Below are 20465 nucleotides of genomic sequence, written 5' to 3'. Positions count from 1 at the left end.
AAGAGTATCCCAAACTAAAGCAGAGGAGAAACAACACATGCTTCAGAGTGATCTGATTCTAAGGGAGGAAGACTTGGATGAAGAACATGTTGTAGAAATCAACTGAAGAAAGAAAAGAGTGATTTGTAAACGGCCATCGTTGGTTGTGTCAAGGGTGAACAGGAGGAGAAGTACAGAGAACTGATTGAGGACTTCGTCACATGGTGTGATTCCAACCACATGACCCTTAACACCACCAAGACTAAGGAGATGGTTGTGGACTAAGCTGCTACAGATCTTCTACCAGTCTGTGGTAGCAGGTGAACTCCTGCACGCAGTAGTGTGCTGGGGGAGCAGCCTTAAGAGGAAGGACGCCTCACACTTGGACAAGCTGGTGAGGAAGGTGGGCTCTGTCTTTGGCACAGTGCAGGACAGCCTGACATCTGTTGCAGAGCAAAGGACAGGCTCTTAGCCATCATGGACAATCCAGATCATCCACTGCACAGTGACATTAATGGGCACAGGAGCAGCTTCAGTCCTGCTCCACAAACAGACTGAGGAGATTGTTCCTCCCACACGGCATGCGACTGTTTAACACAATAAAATAATTATATCAAGTACAGACACTGTATTGTTGTATGTAACACCTATATAACACCTCACCATACACATGCACCTTATCACACATACATTCAAACACTTTTTGTGCATGTTGTATTTTTGTTTTTTTTCTTTTGTATTTTTTATTGTTTTGTATTTCTATATTTTATATAACCTAATACTGCTTGTTTCTCTGAACCTGCATGTCCCTGGTGTCCCATTCTTGTCAAGCTGCTGGAAATGTAAATTTCTCATTGAGATGAATAAAGTATCTATCTACTTCTGAACAATGAGACTGACATTAAATGTGACATGGAGACAGGGAGGTTTAGCTCCATGAAATGACTGATGAGCTGATAACACAGACATGGGTCCCACACTGTGCTCGTATCTGGAAAACAGCTCTGACACAAACGCACCTGATGCCACCTTACTACCAACGTGACGTCGACCTGTTGTCAGCTGTGCAGGGAGGCAGCGCTAGGCTGCTCAGCTGGATGCTAACCAGTCTCTTTGGACTGAGTCTGCTTCTGTTCTGGTTCTGTTCCTGTGCTGCTTTCTCCATCTGAATGCTGAAGAATCCCACTGTGACCTGGGAGTCCACGTGAACAGCTGTTTTACCCCATTATCCCTGTGTAGAAATAACAGTAGCTTCATCTGTTTGTTCACTTCTACAGATCTCTTTCCAGAGTTGGTATCAGCTGCTGTGCTGTCCTTGATCATTTATTAGGTTGGATCAGACGTTACAGAGAAAAGAGGAACGATTCATTCCAGGAACAGTTATAGCTAAATGCTAAATGCTCACCCACCATCCACTCTACTGTCCACTGGTTAAACCTGTGTCAGGTGAACTGCTTCTAAACATCTGGGAGCTCTGTGACCAAAACAACTTTGATCCTAAATACTCAGTAACAGAACTAATAAATAATCAAACTTAACTCTACTAAACTAAAGTTTTTTCTTTGCCACCGTCAACTTCATGCTGCAATATTTGTTTAGTGTTTAAAGTCACATCAAATATCAGCAGAATGTTCCCTGAAGTCCTTCAACAGTACAACACACATCAACTTTGAGTTTCGTCTCACAAAACTGAGAAAGCATCAAAAATATTCTCACTACAAGGAGGAAATATTCTGAAATGTTTGATATATAAAGATCTACAAATGTGAAATGACTGAAGAACAACGTGATAAAAATCTAGTTTCTCTTCTATCTTCTTTATGTTGTGTCTTATTTTGTGAAGCTCTGATCAGTGAAGATGATTTCAGGCTGAAAGTGTCTCCAAGATATTAACAGTCAAACAGAAGAAACTGGAAACAGAGACAAACGCACTCTCAGAGTTATTCAGGTCCAAGGAAAAGTGGTGAACTGCAGCCTGCTGGTGGTGCTGTGCTGGACTGGATCAGACAGGAAAATGTTCCTAATATTTTGTCCACACTGTTAACACACATCAGACTTTCAGAGCACGTACTGTAGATGGTGTTGTTAATCTGTCAGTGACTTCAGAGTCTTCCAACTAAATATTCTTCTAGAAAACTGAGTTAGAAACTCTTCAAACATGTGAACGTTTTCTTTCCAGTGTTCAGTCGGCAGCTTCTCATGTTAAAATATTTCAATACCACCTTAATATATTAATACCACCTTAACACTTTAAACATTTAACAGAACCTTGAGCCTTTGAAGACATAAGGGTCTCAGATTACTGATGTTAGGAGAGTGGAACTGATCATCTTGTTCAAACTGAACTGACTTTATTTGTGGAAAGAGGAAATGAAGGGATTCCCAGAGTGGATGAGGAGACATCACCACCTGGTGGTCTCTAGAGGAACTGCAGCTCATCAGTATCTATCAGTCCATTCAAGAGAATCAGTGGGAGGCTTCCAGGAAATAGACTGACCCACTGAGGAGCTGCTTCTCCCAGTAAATTCATGGATCCAGTGGGAAGTTCAGGGACCTCTAAAGGTTTCTAGGATACATACACTTCCTGCCTGTGGTGAGTTCACTGACTGAGATAAAGGTAGGATCTATCAGTGTCTTTGGCGAGTTCATGAATAAACTGGTTGGTGACACATTGAAGTTCTAACTTGACCAAACACAGAAAGTGATGAAACGAACAAGAGCATTTACCAAATAATAAATTGTGTTTACAAGCATCATAAATCCATTCCTAAAGATTCAATTTTTCAATTTGTTTCTTTTTAAGTCTTTGTACATTTTGTCATTGTTAAATCTTTAAACCTAGTCTTTAAACTAGATTTGGCAGTGGGAATGGACCAAAACCACAATTATTAGAAAAACCAGTGCTTCCTCAAAATTCTGTCTTTGGGAAAACTTAAAAATGTGAGAAAAGTAGCCAAAGATAAAGATAAGATAAAGAATTGTCTACAAATAAATAATTCCACTATTAATCATTATTAGGTTTATTAGATCCTGTACATCTATGAAATCTATGATATTCATTATTAAACATATTTTGTGAAAAAATTACATATTTTAGTAAGGTGATGATTTGTATTTAGGTAGTAAAACCAACATTTTTAAAAATCCAAGCACCCAGTATCATGGTTACATATGTGACATTTTTAACAAATCAAAAAGCTTGAAATTGGTCCAAAATTCAGCAAATTATTCTACTTTAAAAAAAAGTAGCTCTTTCCTTTATTAGTTTACATGCACCGTTGCCCCTGCTGGCACTGTACCAGGCATAAGGAGAGGTCACTTCAGCACTGGACAGCTCCTGTGAACCCTCTCGAATGCCAGGCTAAAACAAGAAGGGGTCACTTCAGCACCGGTCAGTTCCTCTGGGGTCATTCATCATCTCATCTTGAGGCTTTTAGGAGAATTTATAGTACTGCGTTTGGGTCCCACAGGAACCTACACCAGTGTGACTAATTTCTACTTCCCTCTGTAACAAATTCATTTCAGTAACTGCTATGTCTTTTTTGTAAGTTGGGTCATTTGTGCTTCCACTTCTTGCTTCACTTTCAACAATGGCAACTGAAACTTTGGTCGAAATTTCGCCGAACACGAACGTCTGTATCTCCAAACCTCCTCAGTTGACCTTACCAATTCTGATACTCTTCTGAGGTCTGCGTCGACAATCTGGAGTGGACACAAGTTTCTATCAGCAACTTTTTTCTGCATCAGGTGAGACCCAGTACGTTGAGCTTCCAAGCTAGACCCATGATTTGGAGGCAATATTAAATGTTGTCATCAGATAAAGATGTTCTACTTTTGGTTTGCTTGTCAGACCAACCTGTCACTGGGACTTGTGCCAAGTCAAGATTAGGACAGATGACAGAGTAGTTACAGAAGATGAATGAATGAGTGGATGAAAGTGGAGTGAACTAGGATCGCTAATAGATGCTGGGGCAAAATTCTATATCCACCATGATCCAAATTGACCGTTTCTTTGGCAGAAATTCATATATCGAGCAGTGTTTACCGATTGTACACCAGTAAAGAGTTGACATTAGTAACACAAACACACTGGCTCCATCTTCTTCTCCAACAATGCAAAGGACATAAACGTGTAATATAACAATAATAATAAGTATATGGCTAGAGTCTGATAATGAACCAATACTCATATGGGACTGGAGGAATCTGTTCTGATCCTGTATTCTTTCTCCAGTGAATGGTACTTTAATGACCCACTAATGAGGCTCCAGTCTCAAACTTTGAACGAAGATGAAACCTTTAGGGGAATGATGTTCAGACTGGGTTCAATCTATTAGGTATAAAGAAGTTATATAAAAACTAGACCATTCACCAAAACATTTTGCTTCACCACAGCTCCCTTCTCATTTCTAACTGAATTGATTTGAACTACACAAATAAAACATCAAATACAACACTGTGTCTCTACAGTTGTGGTTTTTCATGCTGTAAATTGTCCTAATGTTTTCCTTCTTGTTCCAACAATAAAAATTCACTTCATCCTGACATCCAGAGCAGCTGGGTGGAACTACTGCAGGATCATTTGTGGAGTATTTAGTTTAAATTGAAGGAAATCAGGAAAGATTTTATTATTTATTCTCTTTTCATTGACATGTTTTGCAAATCATTTACAATTTAAAAATAACAAGAGACCAAGATAACAATATAATCTACAGATAAAGAAAAGGCATAAATCCCAAAGGATTTAGTTAAAGCTTCCAGCCTTAAAGTAAATAATAACCAGAATAAACCAATGCTCATGTTGGCTGCCTATAGAACTCTGTGAGCTGACATCAGTCAGAGCCGTTAATCACAACACTGCCACATTGGCAGGAAAGTGCACTTCTCTAATATCTATTCCGTTGATATCTGTGAGTAACTAATTAATGTCTAAATTGTAAAGAACAAGCAGAGTGGAAATCGTTTTATAGGATTCCCAAATATCACATTAGATGACAGATGCGCAATAGAACGGGTGATGGGATCCAATATATTTCTTTTCATAAAGGAAAGTTTATAACATGGATTACAAAGGGATGTTGCTCATTCAAAACTAAAAAATGTGATTAAACAGTTACTTGTTGTTGTGATTGTGTTACTGTACAGAGTACAATGCATTTGTATAATAAATAAAGAGAAAATAATAATTTCCTGTATGTTGTGGTGTATTTAACAGATACTATTTACATCAGTGATTAGCTTGTTACATTATGCTGCCGTTATAAAAATGTCGCTGATCTGAGACTGATGTTGACTGCTGCTGCTTCAGCCTCTGGATCATCAAACACAGCTCTTCCTGTTTATCATCACTCCCACCTGTAGAGAGGAGGAGAAAGAAGAGAGGAGGTGAAGGAGTGTTTCCCTTCATCATCACATCCAGTAGAAAGAGCAGCAGGGACTTGAGTCCTGTTCAGAGCAGCAGTGGAGCAGCTGTGGAGCTCAGCCAGCTTCCTTTCAGCTTCATGTTAACGTGTTGGAGTGAACACACACAGACCTGCAGAGACTTTTAGCATCAAGTCTGTTTCCTCTGCAGATTTCACTAAGAAACTGCTGAGAGTCCTGAACGCTTCATTACTGCACCAACACTTTAGTGATGGATTTACTGCTGCTCCATGGAAACAAAGATCAGCTGACTAAGAAACTCATGGTTACTAAATGTAACGCTGCTTCTGTGATGTGCAGGCTTCAGTCAGACTGATCTCAGAGCTGTGATCAGTTGTTGATCAGATGTGATGAATGACCACCACTGTCTCTATACATCTTGGAAGGCTGTCAGCTGGAATCCAGCTTTATTTCCTGGACACATCAACACAACAACAACAGTCGTCTTCACATCAACTCAAACACATGATCACAACAAGCTTCTGGCTCATCTGATTGGCTGACTGTTGTCTCTCTCTCTGTCTTTCTGTCCAATCCTGAAGCCTGTCTCCATTCTCCTCTCACTGCTTCACTGAGAAGCTGCAGGTTCACAGGAAACACTGGATCTTTGATACTAACTGTGTTTAGGACGATACTGATGAAAGCAGCATGGACTGACTGGAACCCCCCGCTCACCTCAGAGTCTCCAGTTTATAGTCTGGACTCTTGACAAGATCAAGAAGCTGCTTCATATCTGAATCCTTCAGGTTGTTGTCACTCAGGTCCAGATGTTTCAGATGGGAGGGGTCGGACTTCAGAGCTGAGACCAGAGAATCACAGCCGATCTGTGACAAACTGCAGCTCCACAAACTGAATTAAGAATGAAAGATGTAGATTAAATCATGAATAATTCACTCCGATGTGTTCAGGTGTTAAATGTGCAACTCAACATTACTGTGTCCTAACAGCCTTTAAGCTTCATTTACTTTAACATTTTCTACAGTTTCTGCTACAAACACTCGTCTTGAACTAAAGGACATTTACAGATTTATGGAGGAAAGTTGTGGATGAAGATGAATTAGATTCAGTTGGTAATTAAACATATCAGATCTACAACAGTAACAGACAGTGAACTGACCTCAGAGTCTCCAGTCTACAGTCTGGACTCTCCAGAAAACCACACAGCTGCTTCACTCCTGAATCCTTCAGGTTGTTGTTACTCAGGTCCAGATGTTTCAGATGGGAGGGGTTGGACTTCAGAGCTGAGACCAGAGAATCACAGCTGATCTCTGACAACCAGCAGTTCTCCAATCTGAATAAAGAATGAAAGATGTAGATTAAATCTCCTCTCCATATCTGAGTGACTTTGTCCTTGTGTTATTGTGGATCTCCATCATGTCTTCTACAGACAGTAATATGTGACAGTAGGTTTGACTCCAAATGAAATGTGACTGAATGATGATGAAACAGCAGGAAGCTCAGACACTAAACACACCTCAAACACCTGCATCTGAACACATGATCTCATCTGTGTGTGTTGACCAGGAATGAAGCATCAACATTATACAGTTATTGAAATGAGCTTGTCTTCAGTTTGAGGAACAGTAATGTTCTGGATGAAGATGAATTAGATTCAGTTGGTGATTAAACATATCAGATCTACAACAGTAACAGACAGTGAACTGACCTCAGAGTCTCCAGTCTACAGTCTGGACTCTCCAGAAAACCACACAGCTGCTTCATTCCTGAATCCTCCAGGATATTGTCAGTCAGTTCCAGATGTTTCAGATGGGAGGGGTTGGACTTCAGAGCTGGTCCCAGAGAATCACAGCTAATCTCTGACAACCTGCAGTTCTTTAGTCTGAATAAAGAATGAAAGATGTAGTAATCTGTGTCAGAACTCATGTGAGTTTTCTGTGAATACTTTCAGATCTAAGTGTTAATAATGTTTTTTCTTGCTAATGTCATTTAGCTGCTGTATCTTCTAGCCAAGCTTCCATCCACTAACTATACTGCCACAGTAATATTTAGGCTACATGTGCTTGTCTGCTGGGTTGAGAATTAGACAGCAGGTGTTGGTGAGCTGCTGTTTGGGGAGACATACTCATGTAGAAAAGTGTTGGAGTCCATGATGTTCGTAACAAACAGTTATGTTTCTGTGACTTGTTGAACTTGTGTTTGTTGGATAATGCTACCTATTTATTCCCTGTCTGGTTGCTAGTGTGTTTTATGCATACTTTACTGAGTGTGTTTCACTAAATGTATCTTTAACCATCTTTAATTATCTCACTAAAACCACCATCTAAAATACATAGGAGCAGCAATGCATGTATCACATGCTGTTTATTTGATTGAAATTTGATTTACAGTGGACATTTTCTACAGTTTCTGCTACAAACACTCATGTTGAACTAAAGGACACTTACAGATTTATGGAGGAAAGTTGTGGATGAAGATGAATTAAATTCAGTTGGTGATTAAACATATCAGATCTACAACAGTAACAGACAGTGAACTGACCTCAGAGTCTCCAGTCTACAGTCTGGACTCTCCAGAAAACCACACAGCTGCTTCACTCCTGAATCCTTCAAATTGTTGTTACTCAAGTCCAGATGTTTCAGATGGGAGGGGTTGGACTTCAGAGCTGAGACCAGAGAATCACAGATGATCTCTGACAAACTGCAGTTCTTTAATCTGAATAAAGAATAAAAGAATAAAAGTTCCTTAGTGAAATCATGTGTTCAGAGCTGAAAAGAGTTCAGAATGAACAATTTTGAAGTTAAACACGTTTTATTCTTTCACAGTGAACTCTTATAGATTCTGGTTTAGACAAATAGACATTTGAAGATGTCACCTTGACCTCTGCAAGTGTGCTATCAAGATGTTTTAACAAAGAAGTGGAGGATTTTTCTTCTATGAAGCTTTGAAATGTGGAGCTCAACATGGCTCTGCCACAGTCAATGGACTAAACCACAGAAGAAGAAACCAGACTTTACCATGAAGATCCTCAGTGTGGATCAGTAGAATATCAGCCTGACGTGACCACAACTTTACCATCATATTCATCTCAGCACACAAAGAAAATATGGAGTCTGACCTCAGAGTCTCCAGTTCATAGTCTGGACTCTCCACAAGATCAAGAAGCAGCTTCACATCTGAATACTTCAGCTTGTTTCCACTCAGGTCCAGATGTTTCAGATGGGAGGGGTTGGACTTCAGAGCTGAGACCAGAGAATCACAGCTGATCTCTGAACCATTGGAGTCCTCCAGTCTGGATTAAGTATAAAAGATGTGAGTTTACAAAGTTCCTGCTTGAAGTCACTCAGAGTTCCATCATGTGTTCAGAGCTAAAGTTTCAGAATGAACAAGTTCATATAATGTAAACTTCAAACATCTGAAGCCAACAGGAAGCGGCTTTAAACAGTGAAACAGAACAAGTGAAGAAGAGCTCTCATTAATATTAATAACAACATAAAGACGTAGTGACTTCAGCTCTGAGCTCTGACAGCTCCACTAGAGGCTCCATCTCTACAAACTCATGTTGTGCAGATACATTTATTTCTGATTCCACTGAAGATTCTCAAGTTTCAAAGAAAACAAACACATCAGGATGAATTAAAACAAAGTCTCATTTTCTGGAGCATTGATGGTGTTTGCTTTGAATATGTCACTATAATCATCACTAGACTCCACAAGCAGATACCGAACATTTATTAGTTCCAGTCTGATGTGGTGGAAATGATTTTAGTTCTGTTCTAAATGTCTGACAGACTTTAAGGTGGAAATGAAGAGTGTCAAAGATTCAAAATCAGTCATCCAGTGGAGGATTTTTCTTCTTCTATGAAGCTTTGAAATGTGGAGCTCAACATGGCTCTGCCACAGTCAATGGACTAAACCACAGAACAAGAAAACGGACTTTACCGTGAAGATTCTCAGTGTGGATCAGTAGAATATCAGCCTGATGTCACCATAACTTTACCATCATATTCATCTCAGCATACAAAGAAAACATGGAGACTGACCTCAGAGTCTCCAGTTTATAGTCTGGACTCTTCACAAGATCAAGAAGATGCTTCACATCTGAATCTTTCAGGAAGTTGTAACTCAAGTCCAGATGTTTCAGATGGGAGGGGTTGGACTTCAGAGCTGAGACCAGATAATCACAGCTGATCTTAGACAAACTGCAGCTCTTCAGTCTGAATAAAGAATAAAAGTGAGCTCCATAAAATGTATTATGTGTTTCATCCTGACTCAGAGCAGCAGCCTTCTATCAGTCTGACTCAACAACAGTAACAGTCTTAACAGTTAAAAATGTTTTTTATTATCAGTGGAGTAGTGAATGGACTGTTGCACCAAAGCAGCATATTTACCAGGACTTGTTGTTTTAAGAGAGGAGGCCAGTGATAGTTTGAGGAGTTTCAGTGAGGTGTGAAATGTTCTGAGTAGTAATGATGTATGATTGAAATTATCTAGAAGACTTGTCGTAAACATGAACATTTATTAACTAAACAACATTTGTCACATCAGTCAATGATCTGAAGTGAATAAATAAAGAAAACCTCCAACAGCTCCAGTCAGTGAACTGACCTCAGAGTCTCCAGTCTACAGTTTGGACTCTCCAGTCCAGCAGACAGATGCTTCACTCCTGAATCCTTCAGGTCATTATCACTCATGTCCAGCTCTGTCAGATAGGAAGGGTTGGACTTCAGAGCTGAGGACACAACTTCACAGTGAGTCTCTGAGAGTCCACGTCCAGTAAATCTGTGATTAGAAAACAAATAAATCTGTTATAAGATCATTTACATCTAGATCCAGACTGAATGAGTATGAGTGAGGTGATCATCTGATGAACATCTGATTGATTCTGTTAATGATCAGGACTCACTGAGCCTTTCTGCAGTTCCTCACAGCTGGGATCAGTCTCTGTCGTCCCTCCTCTGATGTGTCATACTTCTCCAGATCCAACTCATCCAGAACCTCCTCTGACATCTCCAGCATGTAGGCCAGAGCTGAGCAGTGGATCTCAGAGAGTTCCTTCTCTGATCTGTTCTTTGACTTCAGGAACTCTTGGATCTCCTGATGAACTGAGAGGTCGTTCATCTCCATCAGACAGTGGAAGATGTTGATGCTTCTGTCAGGAGACATTGTATAAGTCCTCATCTTCTTCAGCTTGCTGATGGCTCTCTGGATGATTTCTGGACTGTTCTCTGTCTGACCCAGCAGACCTCCTAAGAGTCTGTGGTTGGACTCCAGAGAGAGGCCATGAAGGAAGCGAACAAACAGGTCCAGGTGACCAGTTTTACTGAGCAGGGATTTCTTCATGGCTCCATACAGGAAGTCCTCCAAAGACTTAGTGGAGTTCTGGTTGTCTTTTTCCAGGAAGTCCTCCAGCAGCTCTGTCTTCTTGTTGATGTAACAGTGGAACATGTAGACTGCAGCCAGAAACTCCTGAACGCTCAGATGAACAAAGCAGTAGACTGATTTCTGGAAGATCACAGTCTCTCTTTTGAAGATCTCTGTACAAACTCCTGAGTACACTGAGGCCTCTGTCACATCCAGACCACAGCGCTCCAGGTCTTCTTGGTAGAACATGATGTTTCCTTCCTCCAGATGTTCAAACGCCAGCCTCCCCAGCTTCAGAAGAACTTCCTTGTCAGCCTCCATCAGCTCCTTTGGACTCGTCTCATGTCCCTCATGGTACTTGTTCTTCTTCCTCTTCGTCTGAACCATCACAAAGTGTGAATACATGTCAGTCAGGGTCTTGGGCAGCTCTCCTCTCTGCTCTGTAGTCAACATGTGCTCCAGAACTGTAGCAGTGATCCAGCAGAAGACTGGGACTCCACACAGGATGTGGAGGCTCCTGGAGGTCTTGATGTGGGAGATGATTCTGCTGGACAGCTCTTCATCACTGAACCTCCTCCTGAAGTACTCCTCCTTCTGGGTGTCAGTGAAGCCTCGTACTTCTGTTACCCTGTCAACACATGTAGGAGGGATCTGATTGGCTGCTGCAGGTCTGGAAGTGATCCAGACCAGAGCCGAGGGAAGCAGGTTCCCCTTGATGAGGTTTGTCAGCAGCACATTGACTGATGCCTTCTGTGTGACATCAGACACAACTTCACTGTTGTTGAAGTCCAGTGAAAGTCTGCTTTCATCCAGGCCGTCAAAGATGAACAAAAGTTTCCAGACAGCCAGCTCCTCTGCTGTGATCTTCTGTAATGTTGGATGGAAAACATGGAGCAGCCTGAGAAGACTGTACTGCTCATCTTTGATCAAGTTCAGCTCCCTGAACGAAAGCACAATCACCACACTGACATCTTGGTTTTCCAAACCCTCTGCCCAGTCCAGAGTGAACTTCTGCACTGAGAAGGTTTTTCCAACACCAGCGACGCCGTAGGTCAGAACCAGTCTGATGTTTCTCTGTTGGTCAGGTGAGGCTTTAAAGATGTCGTGGCACCTGATCGGAGTGTCATGGAGGGCCTTCATCTTGGAAGCTGTCTCAAGCTGCTTCACCTCATGTTGGGTATTAACCTCTTCACTCTGTCCCTCTGTGATGTAGAGCTCCGTGTAGATCCTGTTGAGGAGGGTTCCTCTTCGTCTTACATTAGTTCCTTCAGTCACATGTTCACATCTCCTCCTCAGACTGATCTTATGTTCATCTAAAACCTTCTGCTGACCAACATCTGATGGAAAGATGAAGAAACGAGAGACAAAAACGAAAACAGTTTTAAGTTGTTTTAAGAACAGAAAACTGACCTGTGAATCATTTTGCTTCTTGTCATAATAACGCATTTATAGAGTTAGAACATTTCAGAAATGTTTTAGAAAATGCTCTTTCCTCTGAGGGTGTGTGTCAGTGTTTGATTGACAGCAGCTTGTCTACAGCTCTTCATCTAACAGATCACCGTGGTTGTTTCTTCCTCTCTGTAATATTTAAGACTGATCCATTCATAAAATGATAAAATGTCCATCTCTTGTTTTTAACTGCACTATATCAACATAATACTGCTTATCAACATTTCCTCTGGCTGTTTCCAAATAAAAGCCTCTTAGTGGTCAGTTACAACAGGAACAGATTAATTTATATCAGCAGTAAGTAACAAAGATCAGTCATGAGTAAAATAAGGCTGATATGCAATGTGCAGGGAGGCAAAATAGAATCTAAGAACTTATTTTAGCAAGAGTTCGCCAGCAGACCGATGTAGAGTCTTACTTTTTTTTCCACACTGGGGACAGGAGGAGTGTCCTGATGAAGCAGACTGGTCCAAGTATGAGGTGATGCACTGTCTGCAGAACCAGTGTCCACAGCTGGTAGAAACTGGATCCTTCAGGACGTCCTGACACAAAGCACAGCAGGACAACTGCTCCTCCACAGAAACATGACTCCTCTTCCTCTCTCTGTCAACACATTTCTTCATCACTAACATCATTTTCACATCGTTGGCGAAAGAAGAAGAGTTTGAATTCACTTGATTGAATTAAGTTGATTTCAACTCATCAACACCAATGAACTGTAAAAAATAAAGAAAAACACCATCTGTCACTTTTTAATCGAATGAATTTGATGGATCAAAGTGGGCGTGACCGATCAAGTGGGCGTGACTGAGGAAGTGGGCGTGACTGAGGAAGTGGGCGTCACCAACTTTCAAGGGGGGCGTGACTGAGGAAGTAGGCGTCAGCAACTTTCAAGGTGGGCGTAACCAACGCTGATTGGATGTTGTGGCATTTCACTTTCCTTGGGGGTAGGAAGTCGGGGTCTGTGTGAGAATCTTTTTTTAAGATGAGTCAGCGGGGTCACGACCCCCGAGGTAGGAAGTCGGGGGGTATGTGAAAGCATTTTTATTACCTGAAACAGCGGTGCCACGACCCCCGAGGTAGGAAGTCGGGGATTATGCGAGAATCTTTTTATTAGGTGAAAAAAGCGGTTGTCACGACCCCCGAGGTAGGAAGTCGGGGATTATGTGCAAGTATTTTGATCAGGTAAACACAGCGGTGTCAAGACCCCCGAGGTAGAAAGTTGGGGGGTATTTGAAAGTATTTTTATTACCTGAAACAGCGGTTTCAAGACCCCCCGAGGTAGAAAGTCGGGGGGTATGTGAAAGTATTTTTGTTAGGTGAAACAGCGGTGTCGCGTATAATACTGCTGGTCAGTCGATGTCATACGCGCATTTCATCACGGCCTGCCGCTGAAGACATCACATCAGTCCTGCCTGAGAGTCTCCAAAGAAGCTAATTATCTTTTTTCTGGGGAGGGTAAGTAATCTCTGTACCTTTATTAGCGGGTGATTCCTTTTACTACACCTAACATAGTTTTTCCGAACCTGTTTTTTCAGAATAAAGATATCTTTTCGTGAAAGCATCAAAAATGGATTCTTGTATGTAACATTTTAAGACTTACATGATTTTATACATGTTTCATTGTTACGGTATAAGGATAACACAGGGCCTTTCTTCCAGACACTGAGAAAGCGGCCTTCTTTTGCCGTGCATATGATGAGGACAGCCAGGGCATCTTATGTAAGGCAGTTATTTCATTCAAAGGAGGCTATACATTTTACAGAAATTTACAAGAATTACTCTTGTATTTTTTTTTTTTTTGTAGGGCACCCCTGAAGTAGTCCCATCCACCGCATCTGTATCAGTTCAGAATGGTTAGTTACTTTCCTTTAACAAAAAAAAAAACAAAACAAAAAAAAACAAAAACAAAAAACTGCATGTGTGAATATATTTATATGTGTGTGTGTGTGTTTCACTAAAGTATTATAATAATAATTGTTTTCTGGTTATAGTATATCCTTCTCAGACCGTAATCTGGCCAGGGAGCGTACTGTTTGAAGGTAGAAGCACTAACACTCTTCCGCTATCCTTTGACTGTGTATCCCAGAATGTATGTGATAGATTCTATTGACTTGTATTATACTTTAGCAGGTGACGAAGCAATACTAGACAGCGTTTTGGATTACGGGAACGAGAGTGGACTTCTATCTCTATCTGAAATTCATGCAACAGACAGGCCCGAGACACCTCCGACTAACGGTAAGAAGAAGAAGTATAAATTTTAAATAATAAGTAAAATAAATCTAAACCCGTCTCTCTCCATTTTGTAGAGTGCAGACCAGAACCCGCTCACAAGGTGGACAAGGCTACTTGTACCAACGAAGACGGTGTCTACCGCTACTCGTCATACCCGACACGCCAGAAAAGCAAGTCAGACAACCGGCTAACAGTAAGAATTATTATTTATTTATTTTTTTAAGAAACTAAATGATTATAAGTAAGCCATGTCACTCATTGTGATATTTTAACTGATTCTGATAGCTAAAGAAGCTGACACTGACGGAGGACCATCTGGATCCGAAATTAGCATACCAGAAGCGCCAGAGAAAGCCGTGACTGACGGTAAAAATAAAATACAAATTTTATACAAACTTAAAATAAATAATAGCTAATCAGCTAAATAAAATAAATACTTCTTTATCTATTCTGTAGACTCCAGGCCATACCCAGACTGAAGCATTCCACTAGAAGAAGCGGCAGGAGGAATACAAGGAGATCAGCTTCAGGACGTCGGGGTCTATCGAGAGGGAAGGTTGTGAAAAACTTTTTGGAAAATACTGACTTCTGTTTGTGAATTGACCTCAGCGTTGACTAGGTAGAGTCGTGTGTGTTGTAATGATGAATGATCAAGGGGAAAATTCGGTCTCGCAGTCAGCTCTGTTATCTTTACAGTCTTCGGTCTCGCAGTCAGCTCTGTTATCTTTACAGTCTATGGTTGAAGTGTTAAGCGATATCCCTCACCCGCAAACTTTACCTCCACTGGTTGAAATACAACAACAATTAGAGATTTCAAACGAGCCTCAGGCTCGCCACGAACCTTCGGATTTACAGAATTTGGAAAGTATCGATGTAGCCCTTCAGCGTTTAAGAGAAGCTCCGTCCAGTCCTCCATCCCCCGAGCTTTTACCTCCGCCGCTTGAATTACAGCCTTTAGAGATTTCAAACGAGCCTCAGGCTCGCAACGAACCTTCTGATTTTCAAAATTTGGAAAGTATCGATGTAGCCCTTCAACGTTTAAGAGAAGCTTTGTCCAGTCCTCCACTCCCGGAGCTCTTACCTCCTCCCTCCCAACCCCGCGTCGTTTATCCGTCTAATGTACCATTACCTCGGCCGACGCAGGTTCCCTCTGTTCGTCCAACCGAAGATTCCGTGCCTGGTCCGTCTAACCTTTTACCCGTAAACGATCCGTTACCCGGTCCGTCCTCGTACTTCCACCTACAACACCAGCCGCTCAGAGGGGTGCGGGTCAAAATCCTGAATCCCCCGGGAGGGTCTCCAGAGACAGGTTTAATAACATTGAAATAAGACAGATGCTAAATTTCAACTTTCCCAATCCTGTGAGTAATTACGCAGAGTTTTATCTTAATGTGATGGAGACTCTCCAAGCAGCGGGTTGAACGGGCTGTATCCTATGCCAGACAGGGGGATGTGCTGCAACTAGAATTTAAGGGGGGAAAGATCAAACAGCGCCTCTGTCATAGTCACACACAACGGCAGTCTACCTCTAAACCATGTTCAAGAGGCTCTCGACCGCCTTGTGCAATCAAACATGGCCATTATGCCGGAAGATGAGATGGAGTTACTTGTGCAGGTGGTACGTAGTCCTAGAGGGGGTGTTAAAAGAAAACTGCAAACCATTTTTGACGATGAAATCTGCAGGAAAAAAGCCCATTGCCTGAACATTGTCATCAATCCTGGCAACCAGCTCTGCTTTGCCATTAACCTCGCTCAGCTTTTAAACCGTGAATTAACCACGCGTCAGGCCACTGAGCACGCTAAAGTTGCTACAGAATCATGCGGGGTTAGCGGACGACACGCCTGTGACTTTTAATGATATTATCAAATTTGAACAGGCTTTAGATTGCAAAATCGTCGTCTTCTTCAGAGCAGACGGTGAGCGGGCCCTGTCTAAATTCCAAACATCTGAAGGAATGCATCCTAAAACCCTCTATCTCTTCCTCCATCAGAACCATTACTATGGTATCACCAACCTGAAAAACATTTCTAGGTGCACGGTACGTCTGCGGTTACTGCCACACAGGTTTTACTAACTTATGGCAGCATCAGTGCCCGGGCCGTTGTTCTGTATGCTTCACCTCAGACTGCACAAAAACCGAGACTAAACTGATTAATTGCCCCGATTGTAATATGGACGTGTCGATCCGACACGTGTTATTTAAAACATAAAATACTCGTCACCGCCCCACCGCCGGTACAGCCGCCAGCAACTGCGGTACAATTAAAAAGTGCAATACCTGCAAAGTGGTGTATTACTCAGCCATCAGCGGCAGCACCCAGCACAAATGTCGAGCTAAGACATGTCGGTCTGTTCCGTAAAGGACCCGGGCGAGGATCATCTGTGTTACATGACTCCTTTGAAGGTCGAGACTGATTATTCGAACCGCATAGTGTTTTATGATTTTGAAACATTTGTAGATGGAACAGGCAGACACATCCCATTTTACATCAGTACACAGTCTATGCTTGGAAAGAAGTGGGGTTCCTGGGGCATGAGTTGCACAGCTAGCTTCTTTAAACACTTCAGAAAACAGAAATACAGAGGCTGCATCTTCATAGCTCACAACGCTAAGGGTTTCGACAGTTACCTGCTTCTCAATCATATAATTCAGCAAGGTATGGCACCCCGTTATAATCATGCAGGGCAGCAAGGTGTTGCAGATGGTGGATGAGGCGTTCCGTCAAACATACATTGACTCGCTTTCCTTTTTAACCATGCGCCTAGCAGATATGCCCGCAGCCATGGGCCTCGATGCTGTGAATGCTCCACGCGACCAGGAACTAAGCAAAGGTTTCTTCCCCCACCTTTTCAGTTCAGAGGCTCACTTAAATTATGTAGGCCCTTACCCTCCCCCAGACACTTACGGCGTAGACAGGATGCCTTCGGACACGCTGAAAAAGTTCAATGCCTGGTACGCACCAAAGCTGGCTGTACATTTGATTTCAAAAAAGAGGCGGTGCTTTACTGCAATCTCGATACTGAAATCCTGGCAGCATCATGCTTAAAGTTTCGCGAAGAATTCATTCGAGAGACACGCGTTGACCCCTTTACGTGCATTACAATCGCTTCCGCCTGCATGAAAGTCTTTAAGACAAATTTCCTCCCTCCAAACACTCTGGCTCTACCGCCCGCCGATAACTACAACCGCCAATTTAAAAACTACTCCGACTCTGGCATCCAGTGGTTAGAGTGGGTCTCGCAGAACGAAAACGTCGCTATTCGACACGCTCTGAACGGAGGAGAGAAAAACTGGGGAAATACTTTGTGGACGGCTATGCAGAGACTGACGGTGTTAAAAAAGCATGGGAGTTTCTCGGGTGTTTTTTTCACGGCTGTCCAAAGTGTTACTTGCCTACTGAAGTGAATCGTTTGTTGCAGACTCCCTTTGAGCAGCTCCACTCAGCCAAGCCAAGCTGCTGACCCTGCGATCGGAGCTACATGTCTCGGTACAGTTCATATGGGAGCATGACTGGATCCGAATGAAAAAATCTCATGACGGAGTGAAACAGTTCCTCCTTCAGTATAGTGCACCGCAGCCCTTAAAACCTCGCGTATGCGCTGTTTGGAGGTAGAACTTGTCCCATCCGTCTGAGGTACACGACAAGTGACACAGAGCAGGTTCGTTACGTCGATGTTACATCCTTGTATCCGTACGTTAACGCGCACTTTCACTACCCCCTTGGCCACCCCGAAATTATCCGTCAGGGTTTTAAAGATCCGCGTGAGTACTTCGGCCTGATTAAAGCTGTCGTGTATCCCCCTCGGAAGCTATTTCTACCTGTTCTACCGCATAAAAACTGAGCGAGGTAAACTGGTGTTTACTCTCTGCCGCGTGTGCGCTGAGATCAACCATCAAGCCGGTTCGTGCATGCATAGTGACGGAGAAAGAGCTCTATCCGGTACCTGGACGACGCCTGAATTCACGAAAGCCCTAGACAGTGGATACCGTGTAGCCCAGATAACAGAAGTCTGGCATTTCAAGCAAAAGAGTGACTCCATTTTTAGGGGCTACATCAACACCTTTCTGAAGGGTGAACAGGAGGCTTCTGGTTTCCCCCCAAAGCATCGGATGAGGCCAGCAGAGATAATTACATCAGAGACTACGCAGCCAACCAAGGTATTGAATTAGAGTAAAATCGCACCTAATCCTGCAAAAAGACAAACAGCCAAACTTCGTCTCATCAGCTTTTGGGGAAAATTTGTGCAGAGAACCAACTTAGGTCAGACAACTCATCAGAAAACCTGAAGAGTTTTTCAAGTTTCTGTTTTCAGAGCAGTACGATGTAAAGTATTTTGGCTTTCTGAATGATGAGGTGGCTATGGTGCAGTGGCAGTACGGTAACGGGTACATCCTCCCTCCCGGGAAAAGCAATAACATCTTTATCGCAGCGTTTACCACATCCTATGCTCGACTGACTCTTTACAGGTATATGGAGATGGTACATGATCCCGAAAGGATTCTGTATTATGACACTGACAGCTTGATTTATGTCGTCAGAGAGGGGGAGATGCCTCTTCCCACAGGTAACTACCTGGGGCAGCTGACGGACGAGCTGGGCGGGGACTACATTCAAGAGTTTGCAGCAGCAGGTCCTAAAAGTTATGCATATCAGACCAGAGGGGGTAAAGTGTCACTGCGCGTGAAGGGTATCACACTGAACCGTCAGAGTGGTGAAGAAATTAACTTCAACAGTATTAAACAGTTGGTAGAGGGTTACATTGAGAATCCTCTCAGCGACGCCGTCATTACAGTGTCTCAGCAGAACATCGTGGCGAGATAAAAAAGGCTTCACCCTGAAAAATTCTTCATTCCAAAAGAGGTTCAGGGTGGTGTATGACAAAAGGCGTCTTTTAGCTGGCGGGCGAACCGAACCCTTTGGTTATTAATCAGAAAATGTCACACTCTCTAGGAGAAGAGATTGAGTTTGACCCCAGATTGCAGCTTCCTTTTTCGTGTCTGGTGGGTGGGTCCGAGTGGATGTGGAAAAACTGTTTTTGTAAAAAATGTTCTGGAAAACTGTGAACATGTCATGAATGATGTACCTAATAATATTGTATGGATTTATACTTCTTTTCAACCTTTGTATACTGAACTGCAAAAGAAAAATAAAAAGATAAGATTTATTAAAGGATTACCGGATTCTTTTGAAGATGAGTCTCTTTTTCCAGCCGACCAAACACACTTGGTTATTTTGGATGATGTCATCTTTCAAGCATCTGATCACCCAGAGGTGGTAAGGATTTTTACCCAGTACCGGCATCACCGAAATATGAGCGTCATAATGCTCACTCAGAATGTGTTTCATCAAGGGAAATTCAGTCGAACCATCGGTCTAAACACCAATTATCTGGTGCTGTTCAAAAATCCCAGAGACAAACTGCAGATGAATATACTAGCTCAACAGATGTTTCCCTCCAGAAAAAAATATTTTTTAGAAAGTCTCGAAGATGCCACTAGTCAACCGCACTCCTATTTATTACTGGGTTTAACTCAGACAGGTTCAGACTGAGAACGGGGCTACTACCCTATGAGTGGCCTGTTGTGTACATTCAGAAAGAATCACGACCAGCTCGTCTGAAAGAAACGCACCCTTGCTTAAAGTTCTGGCCAAGGCCACACCAAAGAGACGGAAGGATATATTAAGGGGGTGCTCCCAGATCTTCTCCAGACGTTGTGTGAGATCGCGCTGAATCTTTTGAAGGGGAATATACCCCTTTCACCGCAACAATATCAGAAGTTAAAAAGATATAAGAAAAATATCAGACTCATTGCCGATAAGAAAGCCAGCGTGAAGAGTAAACGCAGGGTGTTACAAACAGGAGGCTTCCTTTTCCCTCTGCTTACAGCGGCCATTCCTATTATCGGGGAATTAATAGGAGGACTCGCTAGACGATAATCCTCCCTCCTACTCCCATGGCTCTGAAGACGACGCAGAAAATGTTTTTGGTGTCCCCGCATCAGTTAAACCGCCTGAGTCAACCCACGGCTGCTACAGGTAGCACCATCAGGCAA

The 20465-nt window shown here is 42.4% G+C and overlaps 1 protein-coding gene and 1 long non-coding RNA gene across 2 annotated transcripts; one reads left to right on the top strand and one right to left on the bottom strand.

Annotated features, from left to right (window-relative positions):
- Window positions 1–4598: 4598 nt before the first annotated feature.
- On the bottom strand, window positions 4599–13545 carry LOC124995966 (NACHT, LRR and PYD domains-containing protein 12-like). Its single transcript, XM_047568748.1, has 10 exons — window positions 13540–13545; window positions 12583–12740; window positions 10265–12076; window positions 9967–10140; window positions 9402–9575; window positions 7900–8073; window positions 7067–7240; window positions 6518–6691; window positions 6076–6249; window positions 4599–5334 (listed from the first exon to the last, which is right to left on the bottom strand). The coding sequence occupies exons 1-10, from the start codon at window positions 13543–13545 to the stop codon at window positions 5325–5327; spliced, it is 3030 nt and encodes a 1009-aa protein (XP_047424704.1). The 3' UTR covers window positions 4599–5324.
- Window positions 13546–14547: 1002 nt separating this feature from the next.
- LOC124995507 lies at window positions 14548–14881 on the top strand. The gene is made up of 3 exons (XR_007110725.1): window positions 14548–14602; window positions 14695–14775; window positions 14866–14881. It is a non-coding gene; the product is annotated as an uncharacterized LOC124995507 (long non-coding RNA).
- Window positions 14882–20465: the final 5584 nt, after the last annotated feature.

This window comes from Mugil cephalus, chromosome 18 (genome assembly GCF_022458985.1).
Source record: "Mugil cephalus isolate CIBA_MC_2020 chromosome 18, CIBA_Mcephalus_1.1, whole genome shotgun sequence".
In the NCBI taxonomy this organism is placed as follows: domain Eukaryota; kingdom Metazoa; phylum Chordata; class Actinopteri; order Mugiliformes; family Mugilidae; genus Mugil; species Mugil cephalus.
The sequence above is the reverse complement of the archived record's forward strand: the minus strand, read 5'-3'. Positions and strand labels throughout refer to the sequence as shown.